This window comes from Oryzias melastigma, linkage group LG23 (assembly GCF_002922805.2).
Source record: "Oryzias melastigma strain HK-1 linkage group LG23, ASM292280v2, whole genome shotgun sequence".
Lineage (NCBI taxonomy): Eukaryota > Metazoa > Chordata > Actinopteri > Beloniformes > Adrianichthyidae > Oryzias > Oryzias melastigma.
In genome coordinates this window covers 22349053-22366237 of record NC_050534.1, presented here as the reverse complement: position 1 = coordinate 22366237, position 17185 = coordinate 22349053, and the positions used below count along the sequence as shown (strand labels likewise).

Here is a 17185-nt window from a genome sequence, read left to right as displayed (position 1 = left end):
AACAATTGAACAGTTTCTAGTCCGGAATTATATTTATAATAAATCTGTCATGTTTGGTCTCCATTTTTATGGAGTTAAAAACAGTTATGTTATCGGCTCTGGTCTGACGGTAGATCTGTCACAGCAGATGGTTCTGGACCACTGAGCTGTCGCAGCTTCCCATGATTCAGCAGGAATTCTTCTGTTTCCAGAAACCGCTGCCTCCAGGATCTTTGTCCGTTTCTCGTTTCTCCGAGTTAGACTCAACTAAAATCAGCACAAACTTCTCTCTGAAACCCGTGATCCAGACGTGACCCGCATCTGAACGGTTCCGGAACCAGCCGGACATGTTCCAGAACTGAACCGTCCAGCTGCTTCCGGCTCCGTTTAGTTCTAAGAAGTTCTGAAGGAGTCCACACCACAAGGTTCTGTTACAAAAGTGCACCACTTTTATTCATTTAAGGCTTTTTAGTTTTTATTTTACATTTGGCTTCAGCCCCCCCACCCCCCGCTGTGGGCTTCTGCAAAGGAAAGCAGATCCCGGCGCCGGTTCCGGCGCCCCGGCGTGTCATCGTGCCACAGAGGACTGCATTCAGGAGTGGAGGAGCGTTCGGGCTGCAGCTGCATCCAGAACTCGTTCAGAACCTGCTGGGGGTTTCATTGTGCAACAAACCGGGTCGGATTGGCACATTTTAACCGGTTGATTATTGCACGGAGACGGGAGTGTGAACACCCCCACGAGGCCGCCCCCGCCCCAAACTACTTCTTCATCGTAAGGCCTCAGGATTGTTGAAGAAGTTCTGCTCAGACCGGCTGCGGGTCAGAACTGACACCGGGGGGATGCAGCTGCAGCCCGCTGCAGGACGCCACACAGGTCCGAATGCGACGACCACCAACAGGCACTACGTCACCCCCCCACAAAGACTGGACACGCACGAGAAGAAGCACTTCAAGAAATGAGTAAAGGAGAAGCAAAGGAAAGAGGCGGAGCATCCGTCAGGCCACACCCCTCAGCCAGAAGTCCGGCCTCCACATAAACGTCTGTAACTCGTCTCTACATTCAAAGAGCAGTCCGTGACCCCGCCCCCTCACCCCCCGCCTCTGTTAAAATAAATGAGCGTCAATAAAAATGATAACATGAAGTCTTTGATAAAGCTGGGCGTGTCGCTGCCCCCTAGTGGCAAAAAAACCAAAGATTTCGGCATGAAAAGAAGCAGCAGCCGAGTCCGGTTCAGTCCGGTTCAGTCTGGGGGAGTCCCAGCGCCTCTGAGAGGCCCAGTTCTGACAGAACCACCGACCTGCTACATGACCGAACCAGAACCCGGAGAACAGCCGCTCTGCAGAACTCGCAGCAGCCCGACATGCCGGTTCTGGAGCCGTCTTTCAAACAGAAGGCGGAGCTGCTGCCTCGCAGGCCACGCCCCCACCATGAAGCCCAATCTGCCCCTTTTTGGTTGATTTCAACCAACCATGCTACGTTAAACTCTCACTGTCCCGCCCGTCTGATCAGTAAACGCTAATCAGAAGCCACGCCCCCTCCTCAGCGAATGAAGCCTCACTTTCGGTAACCAGATCATGACACCCAAACACTCACAGACATGCAGAGGTACGGGACCGGGGGGGCCCGAGCAGCAGGTTCAGACGGAGCTCAGCGCGCTGGCGGGGGGCGCTAGCTTACAGCCAGAGCACGGCGTGCGGCGGAACAACCCCGAGAGGTCAAATACTGAACCGGCTCTGAATCCTGTGATGAAGAACCGCCTTCAGCAGCAGCCGGCGTTAATCTCTGCACTGAATACGACCAGTTAAGGAAGATGACGCTAACACCTCACTAGGCTAACACCTCGCTAGGCTAGAACCTCACTAGGCTAACACCTCGCTAGGCTAACCACTCACGAGGCTAACACCTCACTAGGCTAACACCTCGCTAGGCTAACACCTCACTAGGCTAACACCTCGCTAGGCTAACACCTTGCTAGACTAGCATAAGTGTTTCTGAGGCTGATTTTAAGTCTACGAAACACTTTAAACTCTGTTTATAACAAAGCTAATCCTCGCCAAACGATTCCTTTGAACCTTTTGAAAAAATCTGCATTTAAAATAAAATATCAGCAAAAGGGATTTAACGAAAAAGAGAAAAGATTTTTAAAAAATACATAAAGAAAAATAGAAACTAATGAGAACATAAACCAGGAAAACGAGGCATAAATACTTTTGAGAGAACACGTTTACACGTAAATGAGGATAAACTAGCAGCTCCATGCTAGCAAATCCGTGAGCTAACGTCCCAACCTGCTGCCCCTCCCCCACCGGCGCCGCCAACCCCCTCGGACCCGAGAAAATAAAAGCAGAAACATTCACCAACTTTGAATCAATTCACACAGAACAACATCCACTGTAATCATAATCACTGATAAGAATCCACAGGTGTGACCACACCATGCCGTTACCATGGTAACTGCGGCGCTCACATGGCGAACGCTGCAGCAGGAAAAAAAAAAGAACATTTAAAACCAAAAAGAAAGAGGTTTCTCTCCGGCTCAGGAGAGCATGATGGGAAATGCAGTTTGAATCTGGGCCACAATCCCTAATCATCGTCATTTCGCCGCCACCGTCCGAGGCAGCGGTGGGGCGGCACGGCGGGAGGAGATGCTGATGATGACACCATCCTGTTAAAGGGGCGTGGCTAGCTGGAAGATATCCTGTGATTGGTTGGTTTGTTGTTTGAATGAAGAGAACACTGGAAGGTAAAAGAAGGGGTTTTAAAAACACTCCGAACACCTGAGGCGGAATAATGAAGACTCACCTGTCATTAGAGGAGGTGGCAGGTGGACTTTTTACGGGTCTTTCCCGGAACCGGACTCTTTTTGTTGATCTGCCGGACCAGATCGTAGAAGATCTGCGAACACAGACATGCAGGATGAATCCCAGCACAGAGAGAGAGATGAAGACGTTCATGAAGCTTTCAGGAAACGGAAAGTTCTGGCTTCCTGGACCTGACCCGGTCCGGTTTGGTGGGACACCGTGTGCCGCTCACCTCGTTGACGTTGATCTTGCTCTTGGCCGAAGTCTCCAGAAAGGCACAAGAGTTCCACTGGCGGGCGAGGCCGATCCCCGACTCTTTGGCTACGACGCGCTCCACCTCCAGGTCACATTTGTTTCCAACCAGGATCATGGGAACCTGGAGCAGAAAACCCGGTAAGACCGGCAGCCAGAGACACTGCAGACGGTTCTGACCCAAAAACACTCCATGGAGAAAACAGTTTGACTTGTAAACATTTAGATTTTTATCTTTTGTTTGCGTTTCCTTTTCATGTTATCTGAAATAAAGATAACATGAAAGCAGGTTCAGGTTCTGGTTCACTTTAAGAAACATTTTATAATTAATTCAGAATTTTCTAATTATTACTTGATAATTTATTATCTGATTTCCTAATTTATTATTTTTTCTTTGGTCAAATCTTTTATTTTTGTGGTGTATATTTTTAAAGATAATGTCAAGGAATATTTATACATACATATATATAATTAGTGTCTTTTATTAAGAATATTTTTTATTAGAATCATATTTCCATTTTAGTTGCGGTTTTAATCTTCACTCATATTTAATCTGTGATGAAAATATTCTCTATTTATCTAGACGAGGGGGGTCAAACTCAATCCCACAGGGGCCAAAATCAAAAACACACCTTAGATCACGGCTGGACAGGAGAAACATTCAATGAACACTCTAAACTACATTTTTAAAACTTTAAAACTGTAACTTTTTAACATAATTATGAACTAGATATATAGCATTACCTGTGATAATACTAGTGTGAATGCTGGAAGCTGAATTTGTCCGCTAAAAATCCTGAAATTGATAGCTGAAAATGCTGAACCTACGATATTACCTAGATGCAAAATTAGCCAAAGAAAAACGGAAAAAAAGTCAAAATTAGCCAAAACAGCTAGCATGGAGCTGAAATATTAGCTAAACTCCAAAATAGCCGAAAAAAATCTTAGTAAATGCCAAAATAGTCCAAAAAACTAGTAGAATGTCAATTTTGAAAACTGTAAAACTGTAACTGTTTAACATAATTATGAATAATAATATTATTCCAGAATAAATCAACTTTAAATAACATTCAATATTTTACTCTCCATGAAAAACATGCTTTTTCAAAATTGTAAAAGTTGGAATTGAGCACAAGACAACATTGGTTCATTAATAACAATAAAATGATCTGGAGGGCCGGATCCGGCCCCCGGGCCTCGACTTTGGTGCTCTAGAACAATTGAATTCTGAGTGAAACATTGGAACGCAGTTCCTCACACTGCCAGCAGGTGGCAGCAGAGCTCCTCCTTCTCATCACTGCCGTCTGAATGAACCCTTTCAGGAAGTCTCTGCTCTCTGATTCGTTGGTTCTTATCAGCACAGCACAGCTCGGTTTGCCGAGTCCATGTGGACTCGAGAGCATGAAATGGTTCTACGGCGCATTTTCAACCAGACGTCAGTCACTTCAGCAGAGACTGAACGGTGGAAGGAGTGAGCGGGAAACTTCCTGCTCTCTCCACTGGTTGCCTGGAAACTGCTGGGTGCCAAAAATATCTCTTTAAAGTATATTTGTGCTTTAAAAAATGTTTCTGAGTCGTCCAACTTTTCAACAAATGGCTGAATTGATCTAACTTGTGTGACACATATGTACTGGTTTATAGCATTTTGTGGGGACTTGTGAGTATTAACTCCCATTGCGGGGACTCCTCTTAGAAACAAAAGCACAATGGAGCTGCAGCTAAATTTAGGACAATAAACCATAAAAATACAAAAAGACTGAGTGTGTGATTCTAGTGTGTGTGAGTGTTCCTTTCTTTATATATTTATGAGGACATCTATTGGATGAAAACCATTTTTGGGACATTTGTCGATGCGGGGACGCTGATGCTAACCTTTAGCCGTAAGTGCTGCAGTGACCTACACTTCAGCCTGAATCACAACAGTCAGTACCCCCCCCCCCCCCAAACACACACATACCCCCATTAAAAGCTCTTCAACTTTCAAACTATATCAGCTATTCCTGCAAACACTTTTGTGTTCACTGTCATAATTCATAGTGATATTCCATAAATAAATGCTAAACTAAAATAATAACTAAAAAGCATTCAAGCTTTATTTAAACTTTGTTAAAATCTAAATGTGATTGTCCGGCCTCTGATGAGTGAACGTCTAACTTCAGATTAAATGTTGTCTTTTGTTGGACAGAAGAGAGAAAGAAGCGTGTGGGATGTGGGTGGCGCGTTTGTGTCGTACGTCCTCCGTGTCCTTCACTCTGAGGATCTGCTCTCGGAGGTCCTGGAGGTCGTTGAAGGTGGACTGAGCTGTGATGGAGTAAACCAGAGCGAAGCCCTGGCCGTTCTTCATGTACAGGTCTCTCATGGCGGTGAACTGCTCCTGGAACGCACAAGCACACGGTTGTCGTGGAAACGCTCCGTCTCACGCCATGGGCAGACGAGCGGCGGCTCTTACTGTTCCTGCTGTGTCGAGGATCTCCAGCATGCACTGCTGTCCATCAATCTCCACTTGCTGCAGACACAAACACGCTTGTTTTATAACTTCATCACAGCAGAGATGCAGCCATGGAAGATAAATCTACAACCACGGTTTATGTCGAGTTAAATAAGTACAGATTTTATGCATAAACGTAGAAAAACACATTTTGCATTTTTAAAGTATTGTAAACAGTATGTGGACGCCTCAGTCCTCGTGCAGGGCGCGTACTCGCACGTTACAACAGATGACACCGTACGCCACACGATTGTGAAACTACAAATACTTCACGATACACAAAGATTTCATTTTAGCAGCTTCAGGAGGAAAACTATTCAGGTTTTCCTGTTCACACGTGGACGAGGAACACGCCAACATCCCTGACAACAGCTGTACTGGGGGCTTGTCCGTGATTAGCTGAATTTGAGTGAAAGATTTTGTGATCTGAATTGATTTTACTGAACATGTGTGAGTGGGGGCTTGTCCGTGATCAGCATCATGAGGACAGACCAGCTGCAGATCTCCTACCTTCCTGTAGGAGTCCTCTATCGTCGGGTCGTACTTCTCCACGAAGATTCCCTGAACAAACTGGACCGTCTGCACAGACAGAGACAGGAGGCGGGTGAGGGGAAAGGGGGCGGGGTCTCTGCTGGAAACCAGCAGAATGGAAGTGACTGGTCTCCATGAGATCATCTGCAGCAAAGCGGGTCTTTGTTGTGGAGACAGACGAGCGTCTGTGAGGATCAGGCTGAACGTGGAGGAGAAGCTCCTCCAGGAATGTTCCTCTCTGCTTCACACTAAACATTCCCTCCTTCCTGTCAGGCAGGCTGGGTCATGTGACCTCCTTCACCTGCTCTCCTCACGCCATCCCTCCATTTAAGGAAAGCTTTAGCACCTGGCTTCTTCCTCCTCATCCTCACTGACCTATGGCGTGAACGAAGTGGGCGGGTCTTACCAGCGCTGACTTCCCGACGCCTCCCGATCCTAAAACCACCAGCTTGTATTCACGCATCCTGGCCGAGTGTCTGCAGAGGCAGAGAGACGGAAAGGTTACCCGGTCGCTCCTGGACGTCAGCAGCCAATCAGAGAGCAGCTGAGAGCACCTGCGGAAGCGTCACTCACATCTCCTGCCTCTCGCTGCGGGCTAATGATTACCCAGCATGCATCAGGGCGGGTTAATGAAAACAGTAACGCGCATGAGGCGAAGCCAGCGTACAGGAATCTTCCATGGTTACGGTTGCTATGTTCCTGATTACCCATCAGGCCTTGCAGCATCACTAGCTGACTGGATTTTGGATTCACTCACTGGAAATATTTAATCACATTGTTTAGAACAGAAACGTTTTTCTGAATTCTAGAAAAGTTTGAGACTTTTGGACAAATACCAAAGTAGAAGATCGCTGGTGGTGAAGATTTAACGATGTTTTAGTTCAGATCATCCGAGCATTCATTCCTAGAATATTTATTGGTTTGATTCACTTTCTCTTCATTTCTTTTTTACTTTTCTTCCGTACATTTTATTAGACGTCTACAGCGCTTCAGCTTTTTCAACTATTTTAATATTCAGCTCTTGTTATGTTAGCTTTTTGGACTGTTTTGGCAGTTACTGAGGATCTCTAGGCTATTTTTGGGTGCAGCTAATATTTTAGCCACAGGCTAGCTGTTGTGGCTAATTTAGGCTTTTTGTCTGTTATTAGGCTATTTGGGAGTTCAGCTAATATTTCAGCTACATGCTAGCTATTGTGGCTAATTTAGGATTTTTTCAGTTTTTTAGGATAATTTGGAACATAGCTAATATGTTAGCCTTATGCTAGCTGTTTTGGCTAGATTAGACATTTTACTAGTTATTTTGGCCAATTTCACATTTAGCTAATAATTCAGCTAAATGCTAGCTGTTTTGGTCAATTTGGAATGTTTCTGTTTTTTAGGCCATTTTAGAGTTTAGCTAAAATTTCAGCAATATGCTCCCTGTTTTGGCTAACTTAGATTGGTTTTTTTGTTTCTTAGGCTAATTTGGCATTTGGCTAATATTTTAGCTAGCTATCAGCTTCAGCGTTTTCAGCCATTAGCTTGAGCGTTTTTAGTTATAAATTTCAGCATCTTCAGCGGCCAAATCCATCTTACAGCATTCACACTAGAATTATCACAGGTAATGTTATATATCTAGCTTTGAAAATGTTTCAGTATTATTCTTTTCTATGAAGATTACAGAAATGAACTGTTCAAATTTGGTTATGTGTGTCTTTCTGGAAAACTGTAAATGTTTACGTTCAGGCTGTGATAGCTGCACTTCTCTGTTAGCCTACAAACCGACCGGCCCCCCAGCAGAGAAGAAAACAGTTATGTGGCCCTCAGAAGGTAAAGTTTGGGAATCTGAGCTCTGAAATAACCAAAATGTGGGTAAAACGTGTTTGAATTAAAAATGAAATCATTTGTTTTCCATGAAATATCTTAACCTTTTTTATGCCTTACCAGCAGGGGGCGACAGAGACAAACTAGTTATAAAACCGAAAAGGTAAAAGAAAAATGTTTTAAGTACAAATATGTTAGCTTTGTGTTTTTGCTTCAGTTTGTTCCTTATGTCATAACAAAATTTAAAACCAATGTGGGTGGAGCTTTTATCTGATGCTTTTCAAACTAAGAGCGGTTCTGCAATTTTAAATGGACTGAAAGATGAAGCAGACCTTTGATGGTTACAGGAAGTTTGTGGATAAACGAGCTCCTGCAGCACTAATGAAGGTCTGCTGCTGTTGCCATGGCGACGTGGTGAGAATGTGTGTTCAGCAGGTGGACCGAAGACGTTTCCCACCGTTTCCCTCCGAACATCATCCCAGTTTGTCACGTTTAACCCCTCCATGCCTGACTTCATTCTCAATAACATAAAATATAATTCACTTATATTGAATGGAGTCATGGATTTAACGTTGTGAATTAAGAGCATCAAGGAGTTAACCTGAAGCATCTGGAAACATTAAATCTTTCTTCTAAATTTGTCTAAAGCATCAGTTTTCTTCTGCTCTTTGCTCTCTGAGAGAACCAGACGGCTTTTCTGACCCTCTTTGGTTTGATGTTTGGGTTCCTGAAAGCCTCTTTCCAGCACATATTTACCCTGAGGTCGGGGGTCAGAGGTCAGGGTTTGACTTTCTGAACGTTTTCATCGTTTTTGCTTCATTTTGAAAACTCGTCTGTCTTTGAGCAAAACTTTCAGGTGAGTTTCCTCTTTCCCGCCGTCAGTGAACGCCTCATCTGAGCTGATCTTTGCCGCCTGGAGGTTTGAACATGACCCGAACCGCAACCCCAGAGAGGAGGAGGAGTCTCTGAAGCTCCTCCCACAGACACTTCCTCTTTTCTCCAGTAGAAGAACAAGTTCTAACAGTCAGAGTTCTCTGGGAAACTTCCAGGTTAAAAAATGCCGCCTGAGGCTTTGAACTTTTCTCTGAATTCCTCTGAGATCCTCGCCGGCGCGCCTGAAGGAGACGGTTCTGCATGGTCTCATTCTGAGGTTCTGCTTGAGGTCCGGAGCTCCACAGAAAAGTGGATCTTTATTCACTGATCCATCAAACCTCCACAACCAAAACTCAATGAAATGGATTCTAAAAGCTCAGGCGTGGCGTTGCCATAGCAACCGGTGAACAATGAGGTCAGTGGAGCAGCAGCCGCCTGCGTCCACGTTCTGACAAACTTTCTGACTCTGAAAGTTTGTTTACGGCCGAGAATGTGTCGTTCATCACAAACAAGATGACGTTTGTCTTCGTCTACGCCGCTGAAGCCGTTACGACCCTCGCCGACAGGATCTGCTCAAAGGATCGAGAATGTCTGCAACATTCTGATGATCCGTCAGGTTAAAACTGAGACGGTTTACATGAAAACTGCAACTCCAGGTGGAAAACAAAATATCTTCATTTACGGTGTCATGATTACATAAAGCTAAGATGAAAAAATCATCAAAAAACAACAAAGTCAGGGATTTTCTGTGGGCCAATCAGAAAGCAGCAGATGGATAAAGTTCAGCACAGAACCATCAGCTGTTCTGGTGTCTTCATGAGGAGATCGTCTGTCCTGCAGGAGAAGCTGTTCCACGTGACCCTCCACCTCTGGAGTCTCCAGGACAGAAGAGGTTCTGTTTGCAGCAGACACAGGCGGACCTGCAGGTCTGCACCCAGAAGGGTTGAAGTCTCCTGGAGCTTCCTTGAGCTCCATGCATCCTCCTGGAGCTCCGCGCATCCTCCTGGAGCCCCGTGCATCCTCCTGGAGCTCCGCGCATCCTCCTGGAGCTCCACGCATCCTCCTGGAGCCCCACGCATGCTCCTGGAGCTCCACGCATCCTCCTGGAGCCCCGTGCATCCTCCTGGAGCTCCGCGCATCCTCCTGGAGCTCCACGCATGCTCCTGGAGCCCCGTGCATCCTCCTGGAACGACCTGGAGATCCTCGGATCTTCCTGGGTCTCTGCAGACCCGCACGTCTCCGTCAGCTCTCCGGCTTCAATCACCTGGACATGAGTGAGGAGGGGGTGGACCCGGATCCCAGACTCCAGCAGAACTAGGTGGGGCCTGTGGGAGTCCGGCGTGCGCGTGCGTGTGCCGGGGAAGGCGTCCCCCGCGCCGTGGGCCGCCGTCAGACTGACGGTCGGTGATCCGAACTCAGACCTCCGGGGCTTCCGCGGCTCAGCTGCCCGCGCAGGGCGCTCCCTCCCCGGTCTGCTCTGCCAGCAGGCCCCGCTGCTCCGGAGCCGGCCACAGCCTGCAGCCCCGGCGGGCGGCCGAGGACCGAACCCCGGTGTGAAGACGGCGCGGCGGCCGCGTGAAGCGGTTCCCCGCTGACGGAGCCCGCGTGCGTCCGTTCGCGGGTCCGTTCGTCCGCTCGCTTCCGCAAACCCATCCCAGCTCGGCCTGTCCGCCTCTGGCCGCCCCCCCGCCGCCGGCCCGGAGCCGGTCCGACCCGGGTTTATTTACGTCAACGGGACGGAGAACGGACGGAAAACCGAGAAGAAAACGAGAAAACCGGAACGAGAGAAACAAACGGTACTTACAGGCATCCACGGAGCGCTCTCTCTCCCGCAGTCTGTCAACGTCGCTCTGCCAGAGCCGCTCCCTCCTGCCGCCACTGTGACGTCAAGCTGAACGCAGGAAGAGGACTGCACTTCCGGTGGGACCTTTCAAAGTAAAGCGTCAGGGAAAAAATCCTCGATTGAAATTTTATTTGTGAAATTTAGAAAAAATAAATGACAAAATCAAAACAATTCTGACTTGTAACGAGAAATTCTTCATCTTTAAATTATTTTAATTAAATAATTCTATACAAATCCAATTAAACACAATTTTTAAATTAACAATTTAGATAACAGAGATCTATTCAAAGACTGTCAAATTTGGTTAATTTTTTTAAAAAACTTTTTTGGGGAAAGAAGAAAAAACTACAAAGTTATGAAAAACTCAGCAGTTCATTGTGTAATGGTCCTTAAATTGGGGTTGTTGTTTCATAGGAAGGAGCTACATCTGATTTAAAGTTGTATCATGAAGGAAAACTTTAGTATTGCAAAAACAAAAGCACTTCCGGTAAGCTTTCAGCCCTTGCTCTGAGCTCACGCTCAGCTGCTTCCCGCTTCCTGCGAACGCGCACGCACGCACACACACACACACACAGCTGTCCGAAAAAAACCCAAAAAACAGTAGCTATCTGGAATATGTTACAATGAATATTTATTTTAATAGATAAGTAACTTAAGAAAGGCGTTGAGGATAATTACACCGAGGAATAACATCTTTTGACAGACATCTCCAGTGTTTACAGGTTAAATAAAGGTTTAAAGTCCCCCATGAATAATTTTTAAAACTTTCCCAGTAGTGTTTTAATGATGAATATGTAGTTTTTAACCCAAATGTCTTAAAAGACATTTTTCATGTTGATCTGAAACCTCTGTTTCCAAAATGTCCTCTGAGGGGGCGTGGCTGAGCTGAGCAGCTGATGATAGCGGTCGGTAGTGTAAATCTTCACGGCTGCTACATAAAAATGTCCAGCCGTATGGTTTAGAGGCGGCTCAGCGAGGCCCATCGAGTTTCCTGCTGTTCTCAGCTGCTAGAGAGAGTCCTGAACGGGAATGAATCTGAAATGACTCGCTCTTCTGTCCGGCTCGGTGTGGACAGGACCGTTGTTCTCCTTCTGCGGCTCAGAACCGAGGCCACACTGTGGTGAAGGTGAGGCGGGACGTCCAGGAAACTCTCCATGGATCGTGTACATGTACTCTGTGTAGTACTGGCTAATTTGAACCGTTTTTTGTACTAAAACTGACGTTTACATTTAAGTTTATAAAAAATAAATAAAAACAAAAAATAAAAAAGAATAAAAAAGTAAAAATTACAAAAAGTAATATATTTATATAAATAAATAAAACAGCAAAAAAATGTAAAATTATATATATATATATATATATATATAGAAAATTAATTAAAAAAAAATCTCCATGAAGAATATCTCCATTGTGACGAGTCAGGGAGAGGTTCCAGTCAGCCAATCAGATCCTGTTTGTTGATGGGGGTGTTGGCGTACTCACGGCCCCCCACCGGTGGAGTCTTCGTTCCAGCCTTGGGTTGAGAGAGGGATGGTGGTGCGTCTGGACATCCTCCGCTGGACGGAGAGCCACTCCGAGGACGTCTGGGTTCGACGGCGTGGACGTCCATCAGAGGCTGCAGTGGAATTCCAGAAGCAGCTCATGAAATGTTTCCAAAATGATGTTCCTGCATCCCCACACAGAACCACGCGGTGCTGAACGTCCTCGGTGGAACTCCAACCGCGTATCCTCCGTGGAACATCAGCCGAGGCTCATTCCATACTATCAATCCTGCTTACAACTCAGAGGACAATGTCGGATGAGCTCCTGCCGCTCCGCAGAAAATAAGTCTGCAAAAAATCCCAGATTTTTAGATTTGGGTTAAAAACTTCATCATCATCACTAGAAAACCTCTAAGAACGCTTTGAAATCCATCAGATGATGATGATCGAGTATGTTTGTCAGTATGAAGTTATGAAGTGAACTTTGAGGGATTCATGAAGAACTTTGTCCAGATGTCAACAGGAAGTCAAAGTGAGGACATCAGACGACTTCCAGTTACAAAAAAGACCCAAAATGTATTAAACAGAATGTTTTTAGTTTCACTAATAAATGGATAATTTGAGATTACTTTCAGGAGTTTTTTCTACAGTAGAATGACAGAATGTTTGAGTTTTCCCGATTCTAATCATTCAAAGTATATATCAGTGGGATTTCTTCAGCGTAAACTCCGCCCGTCTGTACCTTCCTGACGCTCCATCCGGGTGCTGAACTGCGGCTTTTTTCCCAGAAAGAAGCGGGAAAGTGTCTGCAGGCCTTCGGCGGTTCCTTCAGACATCCCGACTGCGTCGCGCGGGCATTTTACAATCCATCAAAGCCGCTTCAGTGTCGATACTGATCGATAGCGTCCAGAAACATCAACACTTCGGCTAAAAGAGTCCCCCGCTTGAGCTGCTTCCGCGCATGCGCAGAAGCGACCCGCCTGTCGTTGCGGAGGAGCGTCAGCGCGCATGCGCGGACATGACGTCGAAAACACAAAAACACGGAAAAGAAATCTGCACTTCTAAAAAATGAACTGCAGAAGTTACAGAGGAAAGTGGCCTGCCAGCAATCCCTGGAGATCGACTATAAACTGGAGTTTGAACACTTCTTCGCTTTGGAAGAGGAGACCACAGATCTCAAAGTCAAAGTCAAGAAGCTGCAGATAGAAATCTTGGAACGAGACCACATGAGAGACGAGTTCCCCACAATGGTTACAATGAGATGCTGTTTGGAGGAACTCAAAAAAGAGTTAGAGTCCGAAATTTCTGAGCTGGAAGAGCGGCCGAACGATGCAGAAGAACTCAGCGTCCTGCATCAGACACTCGCCGAGCAGCTGCTGGAAACCACAGAAGAAACAGAAATGCTGCAGAAAAGACGGGACCAAGTCAGAGAGTCTCTTCAGGAAGTGAAAGACATGGAAGGGAAATGTCAGGAGATCCGAGCAGAAACAAACAAAAGCATCCAGATGAACTCGGATCTCTCAAAGGAGATCAAAAAACTGGAGGATGAAATCCGTGGTTTTCATGATGTGAAGGACAGAGTCATCGCCGCCACAGAGGAAAACCGCAGGATGAAGGAGGAAACTCTCACTCTGCAGAATTTAAGCAAAAATTCACGCAGCGAGATTCAGCATCTCCAGCAGCAAACTGACATTCTTCAGCAGGAACTGAAAAAGCTGAAAGATCAACGTCAGAAAAGAGACCAAATGAAGGAGGAAATCTGCCGCATGCAGAAGCTCCAGAAAAGTCTGGAAACTGAGATCCAAGATCTAAAATCTCAGGAAATTGAAGCTCAGGAATGGGTCGACAAGTACAACCAGGAGAAGGCTGAAGCAAACCCGCTTCTCAAGGAGACCCAAGACCTCCAGAAAACCAAGGAGGACCTGACAGAGTCCATCAACCACCTTCGCTTGATCCAAGACAAAGACCACACCCCCCTCAGAGCACGCCTCCAGGAGATCCCATCAACTCCTTCAAAGGTTGAAGAGAACTCTGATGACGAAGAGATTGTTGAAGACAAGGAGGAACAAGTCTCCACCAAAGATGATCAAGCTCCAGCAAATTCTGGATCCTCATTGATTGGTGAAGATGAGGAGGAAGAAGATGAGGAGCAGGATGAGAAAGTCACTTTGGTTGAAGACTCCCGGTGGTCTTCGGATGACGAGGAGTCCCCAAATTCCGAAGAAGGAACCGACTCCAACACAGAAATTCCACACATGAACAATTCTGGCTCTTCATTGGCTAAAGAGGATCAAGAAGAAGATGAAGTAGCCAATGATGATGAAGATTGTTCAGATGAAGATGAGGAAGAGAATATTGGTTCTAACAAAGAAATCCAGGATATGAAACGTTCTGGCTCTTCTGAGGAAAGTCAAGAGGAAGATGAGGAGGAAGAGGAGGAGCAGGTAGAGAAAATCCCCTTCGTTGAAGACCTCCGGTGGTCTTCGGATGAAGATGAGGAGGAAGAAGATGAGGAAGATGAGGAGGAAGAGGAGGAGGAAGATGAGGAGGATGAGGAGGAGGATGAAGAGGAAGAGGAGGAGGAAGAGGAGGAGGAAGAGGAGGAAGATGAGGAGGAAGATGAGGAGGAAGATGAGGAGGATGAAGAGGAAGAGGAGGAGGAAGAGGAGGAGGAAGAGGAGGAGGAAGATGAGGAGGATGAGGAGGAAGAGGAGGAGGAAGAGGAGGAGGAAGATGAGGAGGATGAAGAGGAAGAGGAGGAGGAAGAGGAGGAAGATGAGGAAGATGGGGAGCAGAATGAGAAAATCACTTTGGTTGAAGACTTCCGGTTGTCTTCAGACGACGAGGAGTCCCCAAATTCCGAAGAAGGAACCGACTCCAACACAGAAATTCCTCTTAGAGTAGATTAGATTAGATCAGAGTAGATTAAATTACATTACAACACAGTAGATTAGATTAGATCACAGTATATTAGATCACAGTAGATTAGATTAGATCACAGTATATTAGATCACAGTAGATTAGATTAGATCACAGTAGATTAGATTAGGTCACAGTATATTAGATCACAGTAGATTGGATCACAGTAGATTAGATTAGATCACAGTAAATTGGATCACAGTAGATTAGATCACAGTATATTTGATCACAGTAGATTAGATTAGATCACAGTAGACTGGATTAGATCAGAGTAGATCCGATCCGATTAGAGTAGATTAGATCAAAGTAGATTAGAACATTCACACAGTCAGTTTAGACACTCTGTAGGTTTTTAGTTAGTTTACGTAAGTTATCCTGATAGTTTTTACTTATATTTACTTTAAAAATGTAAGAACCCTCCCCACCCCCACCCCCCTGTCCTGGGGTGGGGGTGGGGAGGGTTTGTAGTTTTTTGTTGGATTTGTTGCCGTTTTCTTTTTTCTGCCATATATTTCCTTGTTTAATACATTTTATTTTGTTAATTAATATTATATTCTACCCCCCCCACACACACACCCACACCACCCCAAGGCCTCAGCAGGCCTTGGGGTGGTGTGGGTGTTATATTGTTACTTTAATTCTAAAAATAACTTGTGTGAGGCTAGTTTTGTTGAGTTAAAAGTGTTTTGCCTCGTCGATGTTTTTTACTACCACGTTAGCATTATTACTAAAAAAGGATTTTTATTCACTTTAAAGCTGTTCTTCTTCCAGTGAAGCAACAGAACGAAACATTAAAAGTTTTAAAGTTTGTTTTAATGTTTTCAATAAAAATGCTAACATTATGGGATGTTCCATGAACCAAATAGTTCCAAACATTCTGAAGGTTCTTGAGTGGATGCAGTTTGCATGTTCAGCCAGTACAGATGTGGGTTCTCTCCGGGCGCTCCGGCTTCCCCTTAATCCAAAAAGAGTTTCCATAAATGGAACATGTTTGACCTGGCTTTGAGAAAACAACATCCTTTTAGTCTGTAGAAAACCTCAGAGCAGCGAGGACCGTTCTGGGGGAAAAACATTCAGGGTTTGATGAAAAGTGTTGAGGCAGAACTGGGCGGCAATTCTATGTGTTTTTATTTTTATTATTATTGATTTTGTCATTTGTAAATGTTTTAAAGTGAAGCATTCTGAGCTACACTTTTAGAAAAGTACTCTATGAATAAAGATTTGGATTATTTAAGAGTACTTCAAGTTTTTTAATGCAGCCACATGGGGGCACCACTCAGTACTCACATGTGCCGGTCCCAAGTCCGGGAAAAATGCAGAGGGTTGTCGGACGGGCATCCGACATAAAAAAATGAACAGATCTGCTGACAGAGAACGCTGTTAGCATCAGTCAAAGACAGAGATGCTAACACGAAACACTGTTAGCATCAGTCAAAGACAGAGATGCTAACACTAAACACTGTTAGCATCAATCAAAGACAGAATTGCTAACACTTAACACTGTTAGCATCAGTCACAGACAGAGATGCTAACACTAAACACTGTTAGCATCAGTCAAAGACAGAATTGCTAACACTAAACACTGTTAGCATCAGTCACAGACAGAGATGCTAACACTAAACACTGTTAGCGTCAGAGACATGCACATTTACAAACACACAGTCAGACTCACACACGCACATGCAAACCCAGAAATGCACAAACACGCCCTTATGCTTACACAATGCATGCAAACACACATGCACAAATACATTTACACACTGTGTTTTCTCCAGTCAGATTTGAGGTCGTGTGAAGCCACACCCAAACAGGAAGGAATCACCAAGAATAGAGTCGCCCTCCACCCAATCTGCTTCCCCTTCACTCACACACTTCCTGTCAAACGTTTCGCATCAACTTCTGCTTTTTTGTGGTGCTAAAGGTCCAAACTGGAGAGCGGGACGATCCGATCCTCGTCTGAAGCAGACTCAGAGCTGGGGCCCGGTCAGCTGTTCAGAGCTTTAAAAGGATCGTCCCGACCCAGATTTAACTCAGTTTCTGGTCAGCGCGGTCCAAACCGGTTCAGAACACTGGTCAGGTTTTTAAGGTGATCCAAAGGATCCATTCATTAAAGGAACGCCAACAATCTAAATCAGGGGTCTCAAGCTCAAATCAGCCGGGGGCCGCTGGAGACAGAATCTAGGTGAGGCCGGGCCGCATCAGGATTTTCACAAG

The 17185-nt window shown here is 45.4% G+C and overlaps 2 protein-coding genes across 3 annotated transcripts; one reads left to right on the top strand and one right to left on the bottom strand.

The window, feature by feature from the left end:
- Positions 1 to 405: 405 nt before the first annotated feature.
- LOC112155385 (ras-related protein Rap-1b) lies at positions 406 to 10695 on the bottom strand. Of its 2 annotated transcripts, none has more exons than XM_024286975.2 (8): positions 10533 to 10695; positions 6459 to 6528; positions 6032 to 6100; positions 5483 to 5539; positions 5267 to 5407; positions 3014 to 3157; positions 2783 to 2875; positions 406 to 2716 (listed from the first exon to the last, which is right to left on the bottom strand). In XM_024286975.2, exons 2-7 carry the CDS (start codon positions 6513 to 6515, stop codon positions 2789 to 2791), a joined length of 555 nt encoding a protein of 184 aa, XP_024142743.1. In that variant the 5' UTR covers positions 6516 to 6528; positions 10533 to 10695; the 3' UTR covers positions 406 to 2716; positions 2783 to 2788. The 2 variants fall into 2 exon arrangements, with proteins under 2 accessions (XP_024142743.1, XP_024142752.1); XM_024286984.2 differs by lacking the exon at positions 10533 to 10695 and adding an exon at positions 8612 to 9078.
- A 1406-nt stretch (positions 10696 to 12101) lies between these two features.
- Positions 12102 to 16931, top strand: LOC112159224 (FK506-binding protein 5-like). Its single transcript, XM_024293158.1, has 4 exons — positions 12102 to 12158; positions 12254 to 12364; positions 13132 to 14496; positions 16893 to 16931. The coding sequence occupies exons 1-4, from the start codon at positions 12102 to 12104 to the stop codon at positions 16929 to 16931; spliced, it is 1572 nt and encodes a 523-aa protein (XP_024148926.1).
- The last annotated feature ends 254 nt before the right edge of the window (positions 16932 to 17185 follow it).

Excerpts from the sequence above, each read along its gene's own strand:
- LOC112159224 (XM_024293158.1), top strand. The coding sequence starts at position 12,102 with ATGGTGGTGCGTCTGGACATCCTCCGCTGGACGGAGAGCCACTCCGAG. Across the intron at positions 12,365-13,131 it reads CTTACAACTCAGAGGACAAT|AAGTTACAGAGGAAAGTGGC; the intron begins GTCGGATGAGCT and ends AATGAACTGCAG. Across the intron at positions 14,497-16,892 it reads AGGAGGAAGAGGAGGAGCAG|GTCCAAACTGGAGAGCGGGA; the intron begins GTAGAGAAAATC and ends GTGGTGCTAAAG.
- LOC112155385 (XM_024286975.2), bottom strand. The coding sequence starts at position 6,515 with ATGCGTGAATACAAGCTGGTGGTTTTAGGATCGGGAGGCGTCGGGAAG. Across the intron at positions 6,101-6,458 it reads GCGTCGGGAAGTCAGCGCTG|ACGGTCCAGTTTGTTCAGGG; the intron begins GTAAGACCCGCC and ends CTGTCTGTGCAG. Across the intron at positions 5,540-6,031 it reads TAGAGGACTCCTACAGGAAG|CAAGTGGAGATTGATGGACA; the intron begins GTAGGAGATCTG and ends TTGTGTCTGCAG.